Source organism: Heterodontus francisci, chromosome 3, assembly GCF_036365525.1.
Source record: "Heterodontus francisci isolate sHetFra1 chromosome 3, sHetFra1.hap1, whole genome shotgun sequence".
Lineage (NCBI taxonomy): Eukaryota > Metazoa > Chordata > Chondrichthyes > Heterodontiformes > Heterodontidae > Heterodontus > Heterodontus francisci.
The window spans coordinates 100913709-100932859 of record NC_090373.1 but is presented as its reverse complement, the minus strand read 5'-3'; the positions used below and the strand labels follow the sequence as shown (position 1 = coordinate 100932859).

The 19151-nt window shown below is 42.3% G+C and overlaps 1 protein-coding gene across 2 annotated transcripts in view; it reads left to right on the top strand.

The window, feature by feature from the left end:
- Positions 1-19151, top strand: part of lama2 (laminin, alpha 2) — a 527518-nt gene that overhangs the window by 262676 nt on the left and 245691 nt on the right. For both annotated transcript variants that reach the window (XM_068025161.1, XM_068025160.1), the window contains exons 15-17: positions 3554-3665; positions 8933-9046; positions 14747-14874. In XM_068025161.1, the coding sequence (XP_067881262.1) occupies positions 3554-3665; positions 8933-9046; positions 14747-14874 (354 nt within the window). The remainder of the gene's footprint in view (positions 1-3553; positions 3666-8932; positions 9047-14746; positions 14875-19151) is intronic.

The window sequence follows — 19151 nt, the reverse complement described above, 5'->3', positions numbered from 1 at the left end:
CCTCTTTCTGCTGTCCCAGTTTTGACTACCTCTTAGCTACGCCTACACTTTCCCTCTGTGCCTCTCTTGGCATCCTCTGAAGGGCTCATCGAGGCACTCGACAGTGGTCCATTATCAGCAGCAACTCAAGTTTCCCCATACTAAATCTCGCCGAACCTCCCACCTAGCATGTCTACTGGAAGTTAATCTTGCCAATCTCCTTCCCATCCAACTTACCCCTCCCAATGCTGACGTTGTGGACTCTGCCAGCATATCATCTCTTATTGCTCCTCTCCATATCTCCCTTCAGAATGTCTTTTCACTTGTGAAAAAGACCCTGACCATCTATGAACTTATTGTGGATGATTGCATCGACATCAATGCTTTAACAGAAACCTAGTTGAGGGGTGATGACACCTTCCCCTTAAATAAAGCTCCCCACCTGGCTATATCTTCCACCACCTACCCCTCCCAGACTGTTATAGTGGCGGTGTGGGTCTTGTCACCAAATTACATCTTGGTCTAACCCCCTACTCATCTAGCACGTTGTCCTCCTTTGAGCATCTCACCTTGTTCCACCCCTTTCACTTCTCATTTGAAATTCTCATTTGCTAGCGCCCAATCAAGTACGATTTAAAAAAAAAATTCATGGATATATCTTCACTGCTTTCCTCTCTGTCTCTGCACTGACTTCTCATCCTCGTTGAGTTCAATCTCCATCTCAACTCATCATGCTCTCTCTCCTCTGAGTTCATTGTCCTCCCTTAATCTCTTCCTCTATGCAAACTCTTCAACATATATTCACAGCCATCCCCCCTTGACCTTGCCATCTCACGTGGCCTCACTACTCCCATAGTATCAATCACAGATAAGGACATCGTTGATAACCTCCTTGTCTCACTCTCCACCCACATTGCCCGTCCATGTCCCAACCCTACCTGCTGGAAAAATTTAATCCCCTATTCAATTACAACTACACTTTGAAAATCCCAACTCTCTAGGCTTTGTCCCTCCATTCACCATGACATTTCTGCAGCTACTGATTTGCTTAACCCTGACCTCCACCTTTGATGCCTCAGAACCCAATAAAACCATTTCTCTCATTCACCCTGGCCATTTCCCCTAGTATGGCCCTTATCTCTGCTCCCTGAAATCCAAGGGATGCAGACTTGAACAGATATGGCAGACAACTGGTTCAGCCATTCACTGCCAGATCTGGCACAATCAGGCCCTGTCTCTGCTTCTTCCTGCCCTTCCACTAGCCCACCAGCCAAACTTCCTCCAAAGATCCCCCGCCCTAGCCCTGACATCGCATCTTTCTCTAGTTTCTCTCCTATCTCCTCTCATTGCCTTTCTGAACTCTTCTTGTTTGTGAGATCCACCTCTTGCTCCCTCAACCCTATTCCTACTAAACTGCTGATCACACAACTTCCCCTCCTGGTCCCCATGTTAGTGAATATTATTAATGGTTCTCTCTCTTCCAGTGTTGTTCCTCTCTCCTTTAAATCTGCCATCATCACACCCATCATTAAACCAATCCTTGCCTCTACCATGATTGCAAACTACCACCCTATCCCCAACCTCTCTTTCCTCTCCAAGGTGCTTGAATGTGTTGTTGACTCCCAAATCCATGCCCATCTTTTCCAGAACTCCATGTTTGAATTCCTCCGATCAGGTTTCTGCCCCTTCCATAATACTAAAACTGCTCTGATCAAAGTCACAAATGACATCCTATGTGACAGTGACAAAGATAAGCTATCCCTTCTCATCCTTCTCGACCTGTCTGCAGCCTTTGACATGGTTGACCACACTCTCCTCCTCTAATGCCTTTCCACTGTTGTCCAGCTGGGAAGGGCTGCTCTCATCTGGTTCCATTCTTATTTATCTAACCATAGCAAAAGTATCACTAAAACTGGCTTCTATTCCTGCCCCTGTGTGGTTACCTCTGGTGTCCCCAAGGATCTGTCCTTGGCCCCTTGCTATTTCTCATCTTCATGCTGCCCCTCGGTGACATCACTGACTTTAATTGCTCCATCATTGGCGGCTGTCCCTTCAGCTGCCTAGGCCCTAAGCTCTTAATTTCTTTCCCTAAACCTCTCCACCTCTCTACCTTCCTACCTTCCTTTCCTCCTTAAATCCTACATCTTTGATCAAGCTTTTGACCATTTGCCCTAATATCGCCTTATATGGCTTAGTGTCAAATTTTGCTTTGTAATGCTCCTGTGAAATGCCTTGGTTTTTTTTTTACATTTGATGCACTATATAGGTAAAATTTGTTGTTATCTTGGGCTTTTGATAGTTGCATTTTGTATTTTCCTGAATTTAGATACTAATTGCCTGAAATAAGCTGTGATCAATTAGATACCTTTATGAGGGAAAGTATAAAACAAGGGTGGGAAAGAAGCCGAGAGAGCAGCTGGCCTGTCTTATACTGACAGCGAAAGGCCTAGCCAATTTTAACAGCCCACACTTACTAGCAGCTAAAATGGTCTGGAAGTTGGGCCCAAGATAAGGAACCAATGACTGGAAGGGTGGGGTGGGGGAGCACTCCTGCTTCTTCTGGCCCCATAGTTGGAAGTTTTAAACTTGCCTTACAGAGCTTCTTCAGTGGTATGGCTGCTGCAGACTTCCGCTGACTTCCTAATTAAGATGGTATCATAGTCCTAAGATGTAATATGACCCTGGTTTGCCTATACGTATGAGACTCCCTCATTCTAATAATGTTATTTTAATGTTATATTATGTCAGTTCCTGTGTGCAATACTTTACATTGGTCAGTTTTCAATTTCATTCACTATTTTTCTGCCCCCTTACCTAATTTTACCCATTTCATTCATTAGCTGTGAATTGCTTTTGGATTTCCTGAGGATGTGAGAGGAGCTATAAAAATGGAAGTTCATTTTACTAGTCCAACAAATTTCATTAGAATTTCCACTTCAATCCTGCATACTATATGCCATGATATGTGCTCTGTAGGAATTGTTAGCTGGAAATTAAATTTATTTTAATTATTATAACCTGCAAATACAAATATTGACAAAATTGCAAAGTTCCATGAAATTATAATTGAATTCATAACACACCGTATGTTGAAATGCTTTAAAAGATCTTAACATGTTTGGATCATTTTGAGACAATTTTAAAAGGGAGTTGGACAGGTACTTGAGGATAAGAAACTTTCAGGGTTCCAGGTCAAAGGTGGGGAGGAGGGGCGCGATGTCGCTAAGCATGATTGCTCTTTCAAAACCTAGCAGAAGCACTGCAGGCCAAATGGCCTCATTCTGTGCTGTATTTTTCTATGATTCCATGATCTCGACATGTTGTATGGATTAATTACACCAAGAACAGCAGTTCTCAGTAAATGGTGAGACACATCCTCATGGACATGTCACTATTTTTAATTAAAACAGAAGTTGCTGGAAGACCCAGTTTCTAAACTGTTTTATGACAATTAACTCAAATCCACTGGGCAGAAATGTAATTAGAGCTGTTCTTTTCTGATTATTCGAATGATTTTAAATTTAATTATGTTTTATGAAGAGGATATATTTTTGTTCTGTTCTTGTCTGAACAGGTTGAGCTCTGTTATACTCCAGACAGCTAATCCAAATTCATTAAGCCAACACAGAGCTACAAGCGTTGAGATTTGTCACTGTCCCCCTGAGTACTTTGGCACATCTTGTGAAGTAAGTAACAATTATAGAATCTAGATATTGTTGTCAGTAAATTTCCAATATCTCATCTTTTATCATCAATATGGCAGAATGACAAGCAACTATATTAGTTTAGAACTTAGCATCCATAATCAGCAAAGGCAAATTGAGGCCACTGAACAGGCAGGCTTTTGTATCCATTGAAATGAATGGTTGGAAAGTCCTGCAGGGCTTACTTACCTCGTCAGCCAAATTCCCATTGAGTACGGTGTGTGGGGGAATCCTGACTTCTGAGTTTCCCATGCCTTTTCAACCCCTCTGCTGCTAGTGGGTCAGGTAAGTAAAAATTCAGGCCTTGGGGTGCAATCAGAAATTACTTTGGGAGATAATATATGACTGATTAAAGAACTGTTTTTATGAGTTTATTTTTCTTAATTGGGAATACGTCAGTAAAAATAAGAGAGAGAAGAACTTGACAGCAGCTCAGTATCTCACGCTGCCTTAAGGGATAAATGTGGCCAAGAATCTTGTTGTCTTAGGTCAATAGATGACTCTGGAATTATAGTTACCACAGCAACTGTGTAGGCCTGTATGATTCTTAATATATCTGTAGTCATTTGAGCAGTTGTGTGTTACAAATGTGGAATCACTCAGAGACTTTTCCATCATCCATGCCAGCTTACATAGTATTACAAAGAATTTACAGCGCAGAATCAGGTTTTTTAGCTCAACAGGTCCATGTCGGTATTTATGTTCCACACGAGCCTCCTCCCACCCTTCTTCATCCAATCCCACCAACATCTGTTTCTATTCTTTTCTTCCTCGCGTGTTTATCTAGCTTTCCCTTAAATGCATCTATGCTCGTCCCTCAACTACTCCTTGTGATAGCAAGTTCCGCATTCTAACCATTCTCTCGCTGAAGAGGCTTCTCCTGAATTCCCTTTTGGATTTATTAGTGACTATCTTATATTTATGGCACGTGAATCTAATCTCAATCTGATTCCCCAACATGATGAATCCAGACAAGATAGAGCCCTATAGGTTAGAACCCAAAGTCTGTGGAGTACCAGTCATAGCATTTGATGTGGTTTATATGCCTGCCCATTGGGGGCTCCATTGCAGAGGGCCCTGAAGTGCCCACACTTTTTGTGATGGTCTCTTATTGTAGATCTGACCATTCCAGTGCTTTTCTTGCCAGCCTCCCACCTTTCACCCTCTATAAGCTTCAGCTCATTCAAAACTCTGCTACCCATGTCTTAATTCGCACCAAGTACCATTCACCCATTCCCCCAAGCTTGCTGACCTACATTGGCTCCTGGTTTGGCAAAGCTTAAATTTTAAAATTCTCATCCTTATTTTCAAGTTTCTCAATGGCCTCACCCTTCCCTATCTTGTAACCTCCTCCAGCCCCACAACCCTACAAAATATCTGCACTTCTCCAATTCTCGCTTCTTGTACTTCCACCATTAGTGGCCTTGCCTTCTGTTGCCTAGGCCCTAAGCTCTGGAATTCCTCCCTAAACCCCTCCACCTCTCTACCTCGCTCAGTCCTCCTTTAAGACACTCCTTAAAACCTACCTCTTTGACCAAGCTTTCAGCATCGGTCCGCATATCTCCTATGTAGCTCAGTGTCCAATTTTGTTTGATAACATTCCTGTGAAGAGTGTTGGGACACTTTACTACATTAAAGGCATTGTATAAATTGAGGTGGTTGTTGTTGCAGACTGATCAGTAACTCATGCAGCAAATCCACAGCAGATCCCAAACTGTAAATGCTGCTAATTGGTTCAATGAAGTACTGGTGCTGAGCCACTAAAGTCTCTTTGTAGACGGGCCCTGTGAGGTCTGAATCCCTGAGCTCAATAGGCCTAGGCAGCCTCAAGCTGCCCCTCTCCTCTAGTTACGTGGTTACATCTCCTGCAAATCCACCTGCACTGTCTCCTTTTTGCTCCTGTTCTGTGTTACACCAAATGCTCCCACCTGTCCCTCACTAATTCAAACAGGATTCATCTGTGATGATGCTCTGGGAGTAGGTGGTGCAAGAAGGCTATATATTGACTCTGTCAGTTCCTCTTTTTGAGCAGAAGAAAAACATAGTTCTGCAACAGCTTCACATGACAAAACATGGACAGGATTTTATCCTGCCCTTGGAGATGGGGTGGGAGGCGGTGGCATCAGGCAGTGTGCCCAATGTCTTGCTTCCATGTCATTTTGTCTGTGACGGGCATTGTGGTGGACGGGAAGTCCATTGGAAAGCCAATTAAGCCACTTACGTGTCCCATTAAGGGCCATTTAAGGGCTGCCTCTTACCTCTGCTGGCAAATAGCCAGCATCGGAGAGGCCAGCTGCTATAGAGACACGGCCAGGTGAAACCAGGCAGTCTGCTAGTGAGTTCGGGCGGCGATAGCCATCCCCATGGCAAGACGCCATCCCACCCTCACCAGCCAGCCCCAACCGCCACCCCCCAAACAGCCCATCCCACTTACTTGGATGCCAGGGTCGTCTCCATCGGTGTTGCTCTGGGCCTCCTGCAGTACTGGCAGTGGCCACCACTGCCAGTGGTGCTGCTAGTACTGCTGAGCTGCCAGCCCTCCGTTTGGTTGGCAGCTCTTGGAGGCAGCATTTTGTCCCTTAAAGGGATGGATCCTTGACAGTGGGCAGTTAATTGCCTGCCCGCTGCTGAATCCGGCCAGGGGTTCGACAGAGGGCTGAGGCAAGGTCACACCCCACTACCCACAATCTTACAGCCTGTCGCAACTATAAAATCCTGCCCATTGTGGTGTGTTAAGTTGCAATGCTGTAATGTCTACCTAATCAATTTTTTTCTCTCTTCCTGCCTTCCATTGATTAGAATGCTGAATGTTGAATCTCCTTAGATTACATTTGGCCAATTTTTTAGCTGTTTCAGCACCATTCCTCTGGACCAGAACAGCTATATCCCAGAGTGTTAAACAAGGTGGCTATAGAGATAGTGGATGGCTATTAAGGACTGCTTTTTTACGTGAATCGTCTTCTGCGGACTGTAGTATTTCTTTATTATCCTAGTAGCAGTTAACTATGTTACTACACACCAAAGAATCTCTTTATTCCATTTGAGATGTGCTAGGTCAGGGCAGCTATAACAGTAGTACATTTTCAGTCAAGTTGAATCATCAGGCATTGCCTTAGCAGCATTATTGGAGAAAATTATAAAAGGTAATCAAGTTTATATAGTAATAAACATTTTACATCTTTCAATATGGCTGCAAGATTGCTACAATGAGCTCATCTGGCAAAACAGCTCACCAAGCACTGGTACTTCGAATCTTGCAAGCGCCTGGGTCCCTTAGACATTATCTAGAAATGTTTCTAGAAATCTTTCTAGCAACGGTCATTGTAGATAGGTTTTATTGTATAGGACCTTGAAAGAAATTGCTACTTTTTGATCAATTTTTAAAGGAGGATGAGTTGATGCAATTTGGAATGCTACCCATTCCTCGCTGGACTTAAGTTCAAATCCATACTGATCTCTTAAGAAGCACTGGTTTGAACCTTGATTCAGACACAATTGGCCTGAATTTTGCAGTAAAAATAACAATGAGGCTATCACTGCTCACTGTTATTAAAGAACAAGTTAAATAGCAACTTCCAGTGACTGCACATGCACGGTTAATCGTTAAAGTGAGGAAGTTGCTGTCTGAGTTGTTCTGCTCCTCCAGAAACTGTTATAATAGCATCTTGCCAGCGTGCTTATATGATAGATACCTGTTAAACATGCTAGATAAAGTAAGGACTTGTCCATTCGGTTGAAACTTTAGCAGCTGTTAAGTCTTAAATACTTCCATACAACCTCTCTGACACTGAAAGTTAACTTTTACAAATGTGGAGTCTCATTCCTTCAGATTTTAAATTATTGTTGGAGATATAAAAAGTATTTTCTTTCTGTCTCTTTTATCTCTCTCAATCCCATCTTTCTTTCCCTCTTTATTTTGCTTTCTGTACAGGATTTTACAGTAAATTAAATGGTCTAATTTATACTTCCTGGCTTTGACTCTGTAGGCTAACTTTTTCTGGCCCCATGGTGGTAGGCTTGATGGTGGTGGGGTCCGGGAAAATAGCGGGGAGCCATGTTGTGATGGCTCCCTGACACATTCCTACCACTGGAGAACTTTCCCAGGTGAAGCGGATCATTTGCCCACTCCATAGAGGCAGGCAGCCAATTAAAATAGTTAAGATCCCAATTAGGAGCAATTTTGCAGCCTTGCCAGCATCTTGCTGGCAGCGAAGTGACATCCTGCTGTGTGCAGAGACCGCCAGTTCAATGGAGACGGCCTCCTTGTAACAGACTGGGGGACCATCAGAGCCGGAGGCTCCATGCCCCAATGATGGGGCCGCAGGCAGGAAAGGCCGTAACCGTGGCCCAAATGATTCCACTGGATGGCTTTCCCCTCTGCTCCAAGGGGCCTACTGTCATTGCCCATCTAAATTTTTCATTTAAATCTACCTCTCCAAGGTTGCCTCCAAATTGAATTGCCCTCGCAGACTCCGACCTGCCTTAACATTGTCCACCTGTCCCAGTGTGGCTGCCGAGGCTCTAGAGCTGCCAGCCTTCTGATTAGACATCCAACAACTCACCCATCATCCTTAATAGGATGATGAGTGCAGAGGCAGCCAGTTAGCAGGCTGCCTTGCGAAGATTGTGATGCTGGTCTTGCTGCCGCAAGTGCAGGGTCCAGAAACTCGCAGGAACATCCAGCCCTGTCTCAGTGAGAAATCGTCAATCTGATCGGTTAGAGAATATCACTTGCCGTGGTCACACAGGTCCCAGATTCCTTGTAGAGGGTACCGCATTGTTTTGGATTTCTATTTACTGCAAGTTCTATTGCAAAAATCTCTGGAAAGTCTCTGGGCAAGCTGAAGTGTGGTGAATGGCTAACACCTCGTTGCTGACCACAATATCCGAGCCATTGATATCAAAGCAACACAGAGGGAGTTTTATCCTGTATTTACCTATTGGTGTATCTGACCTTGGAGTGCTTGATGCTTACACCAATTGCAAATAGTGGCAATGTGTTCAACTCTTCATCAATAGCATTCATCACCTTAATTAACACAAAATGCAGATTCCTCTCTTTTATATTTCTGTATTGTATAACCATAAATTAAAGTGGACAAGCTAAAATCTTCAGATTGTTTGTTTATGATATACCAATAGTAAAAATCTAACACCACATATGAAATCTATTAAAATATTAGGAGCACATTTTGTACTAAAGAAGATATTACAGTCAATAAATAACAAAGGTATTTTCCTTTTCATAGTCCTGTGCACCTGGATATAGACGAGTAAATGGGACCCTCTATGGAGGAATCTGTGCACCATGTATTTGCTATGGCCATTCAGACTACTGTGATGACATTACTGGAGAATGTTTGGTAAGTATGAATTAATGCGACGTATTTATCCAACTTGAATTTCGATTCTGAAATATAGCAGCACTACCCACATCCCCACTCTGTTAGTAACGTTGATCGCATCATCTGTTTTCATAATATTTGTTTTTGATTTCAGTTAATGCCTCATGTTACAAAAGACATAATTTACTGACTGGGAAATCTCGGCTTATGCGAAACTTTAAAATTATTTTCAATGTTGATGTTTAAAACATGTGCTTTTAACTCTGAGAATGTTGCAGTAGAATATTAAATGCAGTCAAGCAACAAATAACTAGGGAGTTTTTTTTTCTCTCTTTTATTCAGTATATGCAGTCAATGAAGTTTTTGGTTTTGTATACATCTCTAAATTTGCATAATAATCAGTATCTTAATAAATCTGTTCTGCAGTTTTCACTGGTGGATTGACCTGATAATTCACAGAACACAATAAAGTAATGGCCCCCAAAATTTGCAAATGTTCTGGAGGTCTACCGCTGTAGCTTTGTCAGGATTCCACCAGCTGGATAGTTTCTGCATGGCCAGAAACAATCCAGCCAACCTAGCATCAAGACTTCTGGTGGCAGACCCTCTGCCTGGTTTTACAAAGGAAAAGGGTGGTGTTGGACGGGGTGCTGTAGGAACTCTATGTCAGGGTTCCTCTGCTCCAACCTCTTTAGGGTCTTGGCCTATTGTTGTTGCTGGTATGTTTGGTGAGATCAGGCATCTGGCTGACAAACTGGTGGTGTTGGGGTCCACCAGAAAGTCCAGGCTAGAATTGTTGCCTGGATCCCCAAGAAATTGGGCAGATAATTTTCATCAATCTTTGCAGTGTCCCCGCCAAACAACCGGTTCCCCCACTCGCCAACGTTATATTAGGGCAGAAGAGGCAGCTTAAGTTTTCTTCTGGCGACGGAGATCGGGAACCCGGCACTGCGGCCCAATGACCCTGCACTTGAGCTGACATATCCCACCCCATAGATTTGTAGGGTCGTGTTTCTAACAAAGGTGTACCATTTTAACCTGGGGCGTATTTGCATGTAAAGAATTTAACAAGTTTAAGGTCATGATTCTTAATGGTGCCAAACGTTCAATTCCAATTCCAGATCTGTGTCTCAATGGCCAGGATTTTATCGGGGCAATGGGGGTCTTGGCCAAAGGCTAAAGTACCGGCAAGAGTTCCATGTCGCCTGCTCTGGGGAAGGCCGACCGCATTACGTGCTAATTAGGCAATTAAGTGGACAGTGGCAGGCCTTCCCTAGAATCAAGGACCCTGGCGATGGCTGTCCCGCCTGCTGAGAGCTGTCAGCCAATCAGAGGCCAGCAGCTTTTTAACTGAGCAGCGCCACCATGGAGGTGGTGGCTGCTGCCAGTACTGAACTCATTGGAGGCACTGGACACAGGCCGTAGGTGAGTCAGGGGAGGAAGGGTTTTGAGGTGCAGGGGTGTGTAGGGAGGAGTTGACAGCAAGGGCTGGGGGGGTGGCTTTCAGCAGCCCCCTCCTTCCCAATGCCGGTTCCCTTGATCTGACAGTGTGCCTTTTAATGAAGGACCCTCAACCCCTTCCCTCCAGAGCTGGCAAGCAACCTGCACGAGTCTGCTTGGCAAGCTCCCCGTGCATTGACAGGCCCACCCACCACTGGGCTAATAGCGGTGGCGGGATGAGTCCCTTAATTGGGAATTAATTGCCCACTTAAGGGCCACAATTCTGATTGTGGTGGGAGAAACGCACCGTTGATTCAGTCCCGTCCCTCCACAGTTCACCTAACATATCATTTTAAGCTTTCCAAATTAAAGAAGGACCCAGCCAACTTGTACCATCTATTAATTCCTGAATGAGGCTAACCAAACTTGTGTTCTTTAGATCAACAAATTAACTGTTTAATTAGAAAATCTAAATTCTTAAACACTACTAAGATATAAACAACATTTAAAATAGAAAAATTAGTGTCCTTGCATATTTGCGCTCGTGCTGAAGTCAAATCTTCCAATGTGGAATAGTCCAAGGTTGCTTGAAGTCCTCATAGCTGTCCGATGAGAAAAAAAAGGTTCTCCAACAGTAGAACAGTCTGTTGTCTAGTTCAGCAGCTCTTCTTTTCCAGTGATGAATTTCAACATTTACAGTTTAGTAGTTAAAAGAATTGGTTATTTTCTTTTAAGAAATGAATCTGGCTTGACATCAGAATTCTGAGAGTATAATAAATAGGGTTTAGACAAACCAAGAGAGAGCTCTCTTTTCCTTCAAGATATGCTGGTTAACAGTCTGTGTCTGTCTCTGTTAACTGTGTCTCAAAAACCAGTTTTTCAACTTGTGTCACATGTCAATTAGAATTAGAACATTACAGCGCAGTACAGGCCCTTCAGCCCTCGATGTTGCGCCGACCTGTGAAACCATCTGACCTACACTATTCCATTTTCATCCATATGTCTATCCAATGACCACTTAAATGCCCTTAAAGTTGGTGAGTCTACTACTGCTGCAGGCAGGGCGTTCCATGCCCCTACTACTCTCTGAGTAAAGAAACTACCTCTGACATCTGTCCTATATCTATCACCCCTCAACTTAAAGCTATGTCCCCTCATGTTTGCCATCACCATCCAAGGAAAAAGACTCTCACTATCCACCCTATCTAACCCTCTGATTATCTTATATGTCTCTATTAAGTCACCTCTCCTCCTCCTTCTCTCCAACGAAAACAACCTCAAGTCCCTCAGCCTTTCCTCGTAAGACCTTCCCTCCATACCAGGCAACATCCTAGTAAATCTCCTCTGCACCCTTTCCATAGCTTCCACATCCTGCCTATAATGCGGTGACCAGAACTGCACGCAATACTCCAGGTGCGGTCTCACCAGAGTTTTGTACAGCTGCAGCATGACCTCGTGGCTCCGAAACTCGATCCCCCTACTAATAAAAGCTAACACACCATATGCCTTCTTAACAGCCCTATTAACCTGCGTAGCAACCTTCAGGGATTTATGCACCTGGACACCAAGATCTCTCTGTTCATCTACACTACCAAGAATCTTCCCATTAGACCAGTACTCTGCATTCCTGTTACTCCTTCCAAAGTGAATCACCTCGCACTTTTCTGCATTAAACTCCATTTGCCATCTCTCAGCCCAGCTCTGCAGCCTATCTATGTCCCTCTGTACCCTACAACATCCTTCGGCACTATCCACAACTCCACCGACCTTAGTGTCATCCGCAAATTTACTAACCCACCCTTCTACACCCTCTTCCAGGTCATTTATAAAAATGACAAACAGCAGTGGCCCCAAAACAGATCCTTGCGGTACACCACTAGTAACTAAACTCCAGGATGAACATTTGCCATCAACCACCACCCTCTGTCTTCTTTCAGCTAGCCAATTTCTGATCCAAAGCTCTAAATCACCTTCAACCCCATACTTCCGTATTTTCTGCAATAGCCTACTGTGGGGAACCTTATCAAACGCCTTACTGAAATCCATATACACCACATCCACTGCTTTACCCTCATCCACCTGTTTGGTCACCTTCTCGAAAAACTCAATAAGGTTTGTGAGGCACGACCTACCCGTCACAAAACCATGCTGACTATCGCTAATGAACTTATTCTTTTCAAGATGATTATAAATCCTGTCCCTGATAACCTTTTCCAACATTTTACCCACAACCGAAGTAAGGCTCACAGGTCTATAATTACCAGGGCTGTCTCTACTCCCCTTCTTGAACAAGGGGACAACATTTGCTATCCTCCAGTCTTCCGGCACTATTCCTGTCGACAATGACGACATAAAGATCAAGGACAAAGGCTCTGTAATCTCCTCCCTAGCTTCCCAGAGAATCCTAGGATAAATCCCATCTGGCCCAGGGGACTTATCTATTTTCACACTTTCCAAAATTGATAACACCTCCTCCTTGTGAACCTCAATCCCATCTAGCCTAGTAGCCTGAATCTCAGTATTCTCCTCGACAACATTTTCTTTCTCTACTGTAAATACTGACGCAAAATATTCATTTAACACTTCCCCTATCTCCTCTGATTCCACACACAATTGGCAACAATGTATCTCTCGATCCTCAGTCACTGAGTGGTTGTATCCCGGGGCAACCAGAATACACACTTTGTATCACAGTCTCCAAGTGGCTGTATCCTGGGGCAACGAGAATGCATTTTTTTAACTCGGTCTCTGGAGCTTGTTGCCTTAAAGCAGTACTGCTCCTTTTCCCGGAAAAAAAAACTACAGGATCATAACAGTCAGTGGCTCTTTATTTCCTAAAGAACTGACATCAGGTCCATAGCACTGAGGGTGGACTTGCATTAAACATTTTTTTTCTTTTATTCAAAATGATTCTTTGATCTGCATACCATGCATCAAGTTGACTATTCTCATTAACTCAAGGACAGTTTGTTTTTATCCAGTCTGACAAGGCATGAAGCTTAAAGCAACTTTTATCATTTTATTATTTAAATAGTGCTAGATGCATTGCTATTCGTGTGTTAGGATACTGAAACTAGCTTTATACTGTGGTGATTTCTTATTGTAATTGGTTTTACGATTTGTTTCTCTGAAGAGAGTGTTCTATCTTTACACCACAGGTTAACTCTAATTAATGAATTACATTCCACATAAAAGTCGTTTTAGAAATGCAATATTTATTGCTAAGCACTGCACATAGTTCATATATTGGAAGATTTTCCTAATATATATGAATTGACACAATGCATGATGGTATGCAGAATATCCTGATGCTAAATCAAAAGATGTAAAATGCAATACAATTTACAGGAATAGCAAAATGTACTTTTCAGAAATTTGAGAAGAAATGTTAAATATTTCTAATTTCACTGCAATTTTAAAGTTGCTATGTTTGTTACAATATTTTTATTACTTTCTATTGCAAAATAAATTGCTATGTATTTTGAACTAATTATCACTTAAGTGTTCTAAAGCATGCACAAAATAAACAGGACTCTCTTCATATGATGGTGGATTGAACATTGGTTTCTCTGCTTTGCTGAGTTCCAAATCTCAGCTTTGCTGCAGTTTCAGCGTAGGCCTGGATGCCTTTCCAGAAGCAGCATGATGACTGGAAGGCTTTTGCATGCTTGCATGGAGCTGGCTTAGAATAGAACTGTGGAAATCAGGGAAGAATTGCCCAATGAGAAGAGAGGTACTGGAGAGCAAAGAGTCAGACTTCCTATTCTGAAAACAGTATTTAATAAGTATAACCATGGTATCAGGTAATCATTGCAGCTTTCTGAGGATCAAAAGATGCTGATGTCAAATTCTTTCTCTGCTATTTTGACAGAGATATTAATGTAGTTATTTTAAATGGATTAATACCTCCATGAAAATAGCATACAGAGTAATTACTGAAAATGTGTTAAACATTTGTACAATTACATTGTTCACTGTAATTTCCAGGCTTCTATGTTAGATTATAACTGACTCAGTCATGGTGTCTACTTGTGATCTTTGGAGAGGGACATTGAAATTGTTTATAAATAACCTAATGAAACTGGGATGTCAGAATTAATTTGTTCTTTCAAAATACATGTAATTTAGCAGCAAAGGAAACCATGGAGTGATATTTAGTTCTGCTGGCAGCACTTCTATGTATTCAGTAAAGTGGTTTCCAATTTAAAATAATTGATTGAAACAAAGAAATAATTTGTCTTTTATCAAAAAGGTTCTTAAAGGAAATATTTATTTTAGGATTGCCAACATGACACCACTGGCTCGTTTTGTGATAGATGTCGACCCGGCTTTTATGGAGACCCAACTCGGGGAACACCCAGTGATTGTCAACCTTGCAGTTGCCCATTACTAATTTCGACAAATAAGTAAGTAAGATATGAATTCATTTATATCTGCAGCATCAGGAAATTAACTTCTCAAATTATTGTCCTGGCTCTACCTGTTGGCATGCATTGTCGGAGCAAGTATCATTGTCAGAACCTGGGTTGTGAAATAAACAGACATCAATAAAGAAACTAACTTCACCCTTTTCCCAAAAGCAAAATACTGCAGATGATGGAAATATTAAATTAAAACAGAAAATTCTGGGAATTCTCAGCAGGTCAGGCAGCATCTGTGGAGGAAGAAACAGAGGGCTGGATTTTACCAGCCTTCTGGAGATGGGCTGGGAGGTTGGAGGCCTTGTTAAAAGGCAGCTTAGGGTGCTGGGAGGAAAGCCCAATGAAGTCCTGCTGCCATGGCATATTCCCAGTGGCAGGAACTTCAGCGGCACGGTCACCCACCAGGCGGCCAAGTGCCCAATTAAGGACCACTTCCCTCTCCCGCCAGCATTTTACAGGCATCAGGATGCACTGCTGCCATGTGGGGAAACTGCCAGGTAAACCCTGTCAACCTCCCAGCGGGTTCCAGGATGTGGGGGTCCCTCCTTTATGGCTGCTCCATGGCCCATGGAGGGGCCCCCTGGTCGCAATTGCTGCCCTCATGACTATGGTGCCGCCGCTGGAAAGTGCACCCATTCACCGAGGTATGCCTTCCTAGCCCTGTAAAAAAAAAACTTATCTTGTCTTCGAGGGCACCCTCTTCTTCCTGCAGCCTCAGCAGTGGCCACCTCTATTATGGTGCTGCCGAGCTGTCATCCTCTGATTGGATGGCACTCCCAGAGGCCCAGGGTCACATTGCCGGCCTGTTTGTCCTGCTTTTGGTCCCAGCGGTAGGGCTACTTACCTTCAATAAAATCCAGCCCAGAGTTAACATTTCAGGTCAATGACCTTTCATCAGAACCAGTTAGATCGGAAACGTTAACCCTGTTTCTCTCTCCACAGATGCTGCCTGACCTGTTGAGTATTTCTAGCACTTTCTGTTTTTATTTCAGATTTCCCGCATCTGCAGTATTTTGCTTTTGTATTAGTGCTTAACTCACGTCCACTTCTCTTCGAGAAATGCTCACCTTAAAGAAGATCTGCTCTTCTCTCCAATGAGATTTCCGTTTCCCTCTTTTACCTTGCTCATCTTCATAGTTTTCCATTCATCTTTTCCTGTCTCTATTCAGTTGAAGATTTTTACATCTGAGAAGCAGCAACTGATACAGTCTTTGTAACATAGCTCAGCAGCTTGATACATAGCATATCTTTTTCATACAAGAATTCAGGCAAGTATACACTAATAACAGTATCAAGTGCCAGAAAAACATAATTAAACTATGTATATTAAAATAATCTGCTAAAGTACCACATAATCTAATTGTGCTGAAATCATTAAAGATACAAAATAAAAAAAAAAGTATATTGCCTGGGTATTACACTGTGCCCTACTGTGTAAATATTGTAACTACTTTTATGGGGATTTTTTTAAAATCACTTTTCAATGATGATTAAAATTCACAGAGGATGGTTTAAGGCTTTCTTTGCTGTAGCCTGATTCATTGTTCCCTACCCCGACCTTAATGCCATTCATTTTCTTAATCTGACAGCCACATAGACAGTGAATCACTTATTTATTAAGCAAGTACATGAAGTCTTAATTTTTAAAAAAGTCAAAATGGTATTCCTATTAAACAGACCCTAAAAAAAGTCATGATTCATGGCTCCAGTTTCAACATCTACCTAATTTTGTTTTACAGAGAAAGTAAAGCAGTAAGTTTTATTTGACAACTTAAAGGAGCACTTCAGTGGATGCTCATTCATGTTTTGCACATAATACTGGACATAGTTCTGGAATTTGATCCCCAAAGCACCAGAAAAATTTCCAGAATATGATTTAATAAAGATAGACTTAGATTGTAAATCAGTGGCCCTTATTGCTCACAATTATATGGCATAAACATCCCTCTTGTTAAAAAACAATGGGGTAAGTTTTCAGCCTGAGCGTGAAATCAATATAACTGAAAATTGAGTAGTTTTTATAATGGGAGGCTGAGTTGCAACACTACTAGGTGACAAGTTAATAAATCTATCTCAGTGTATCATCTGACTCACCATAAACAACACCGGAGAAGACTTGCTATGACAACTGCTTCACTAACTGCTGTAGATCTACACACCATGACTGAATTTTACCAGCCCCTTGATGTCATGGGTCGTGGCGGGGGAGGCCTGTAAAATACTTGTGGGAGCGGCCCAGCACGACCCACGACTCACGACTCCGAGAAGGCGCTGCTGCATTTTACTGGCAGCGGCGAGGCCTCAGTGCGCCCCTCCCCACTGCCAAGCGGTGGGGCCTTCATTTACATATTAAAATTAATTAAAACAAAATGCAAATTAACTTACCTGGTCCTGGAAGTCGTCCCACGCTGATTTTACAGCTGCCAGCTCGGAGTTCTGAGGTGAGGCACTGGTGGGGAGGGGGTATGACTGAAATTATCAGGGCGGGGGGAGCAGGGAAAACCTTTTTTATTGGCTGTGGGGATGGTGGGAAGGGGTTGAAGGGCAAATGTGACAAGGTTGGGGGGGCAAAGTTCGGGTTGGGAATAAAATAGGTTTTCTGCACATTGGCCAATAAAAAAAACCATTGTGGGGTTGCTTGGGAAAGTGCCTCCAGCCTTTTAATTTTTTTAGGAAATGAACAATAATGTAACTTTAAAAACTCAAATTTTTGCTAAGGGCTTAAAGCCTCCTCCATTTTAATGAGCTCCCACGCATAATATCGCGAAGGCTCAGTGGCAGTCGATGCGCAAGTGCGCAGCGCCGACATCAGAGTGCACCACCACGATCTGTGATGCACTTATAAAATTCAGCCTCATGTCTTTCCAGCCTGAGAAACTTCCCACCCTTGCCTTCTTTCCAACCAGTTCTCTGTCTTTGCCCCCACATTTTCTTTAATTCCATACACCATTACCTTTGTAGTTCCTTATCAAATACTTTTTTGGAAAATTCATATAATCCACATTCAGTCCAATCCTTTATCATTTCTCCCATTTAGTTTTGTCAAAGAATTTAATGGGTTGGCCAAGCATGACCTGGCCTTCAGAATCCATTCTGATTGAGCCTGATTAACATTCTGTAATTTCAACCTGTAATATAGAGTCCACGGCTCTTTCACCAAAGTTATGGTGGTCAAGTCAAGAACCGCTTGCGTAAATTCACTTCTGTGTCATTTACCAACTGCTAACGTAAGACTTCTTCCTATCCTGCGAAGGAGTGTCACAGTCCTTTGGCACTATTTTCCTTTCCATAGAATTTTGAAATATTATAGTCAATGTTTTGCCTTTTTTCTGGCTTCTCTAAGGATGTGAATCATCAGGCATCTTTAACTTTTCTATCTTAAGTTTGAGTAACTTATTTAGCCCGAATTCTCTTTGAATAACCTCCAATCTGGTGGTGCTAGAATCCCAATATGCCAATACTTCCTCCTCTGAAAGCTGAGACAATGCACACATTTAGTATTTCTGCCATTCTCACACTTTCTACTACCAGCTTATTGCCTTCATCTTTCAGCCTACTTTGACTACCCCTACTGTGCCTTTACAAAGTCTATTAATTGTGATTCAGATTTATTGCTTTTTTTTCATACTCAATCCTATGCTTTTTGTACTTTTCTACTATGTATTCCTCCATTTCTCCAGGCTTTCATATTTATTACCTATTCTGTAAGTGCATTTGAAGATAGTTAAGACCAATTATTTTGGGGGGTTTTATGTTCGGCATTGCAATAATTAGGCCCCCTTTAGCCTGTTAAATTTACTGCACTGGTTCAATATATCAGAGAGCTTGCATTATAATGCAAAATACCTCGTAAATTGAGCACTTAACATGTGATATTGGTTCAATGTCAATTCCCAGATCTAACATAATATACTCAGGACCCCCAAAGTATTTTGTTTAAAAAAACCTCTGAACAATTCAAGATGAGGATAAATCTTTTATATTGTGATCTGCTACTGCTTTCCTATAGGTCTGTTGACATACACAGAAGACGGGTCTCTCTTCTGTCAACTGATATAGGAGAGCAGAGACAAATGGCAATATATATAAAGAACAGTACACATAAATTATTTAGGTATCACTCTCTCACAATACCAGTTGCACAGAATCTTATTCATAGATTTTAACAGGCATGATCAATGCCTTTTTGGAAAATTCTTAATCTTGGTAGTTGATTAAGCTGCAGTTTTGTGCTTACAGTCAGATACAATGCTTTTCCAAAC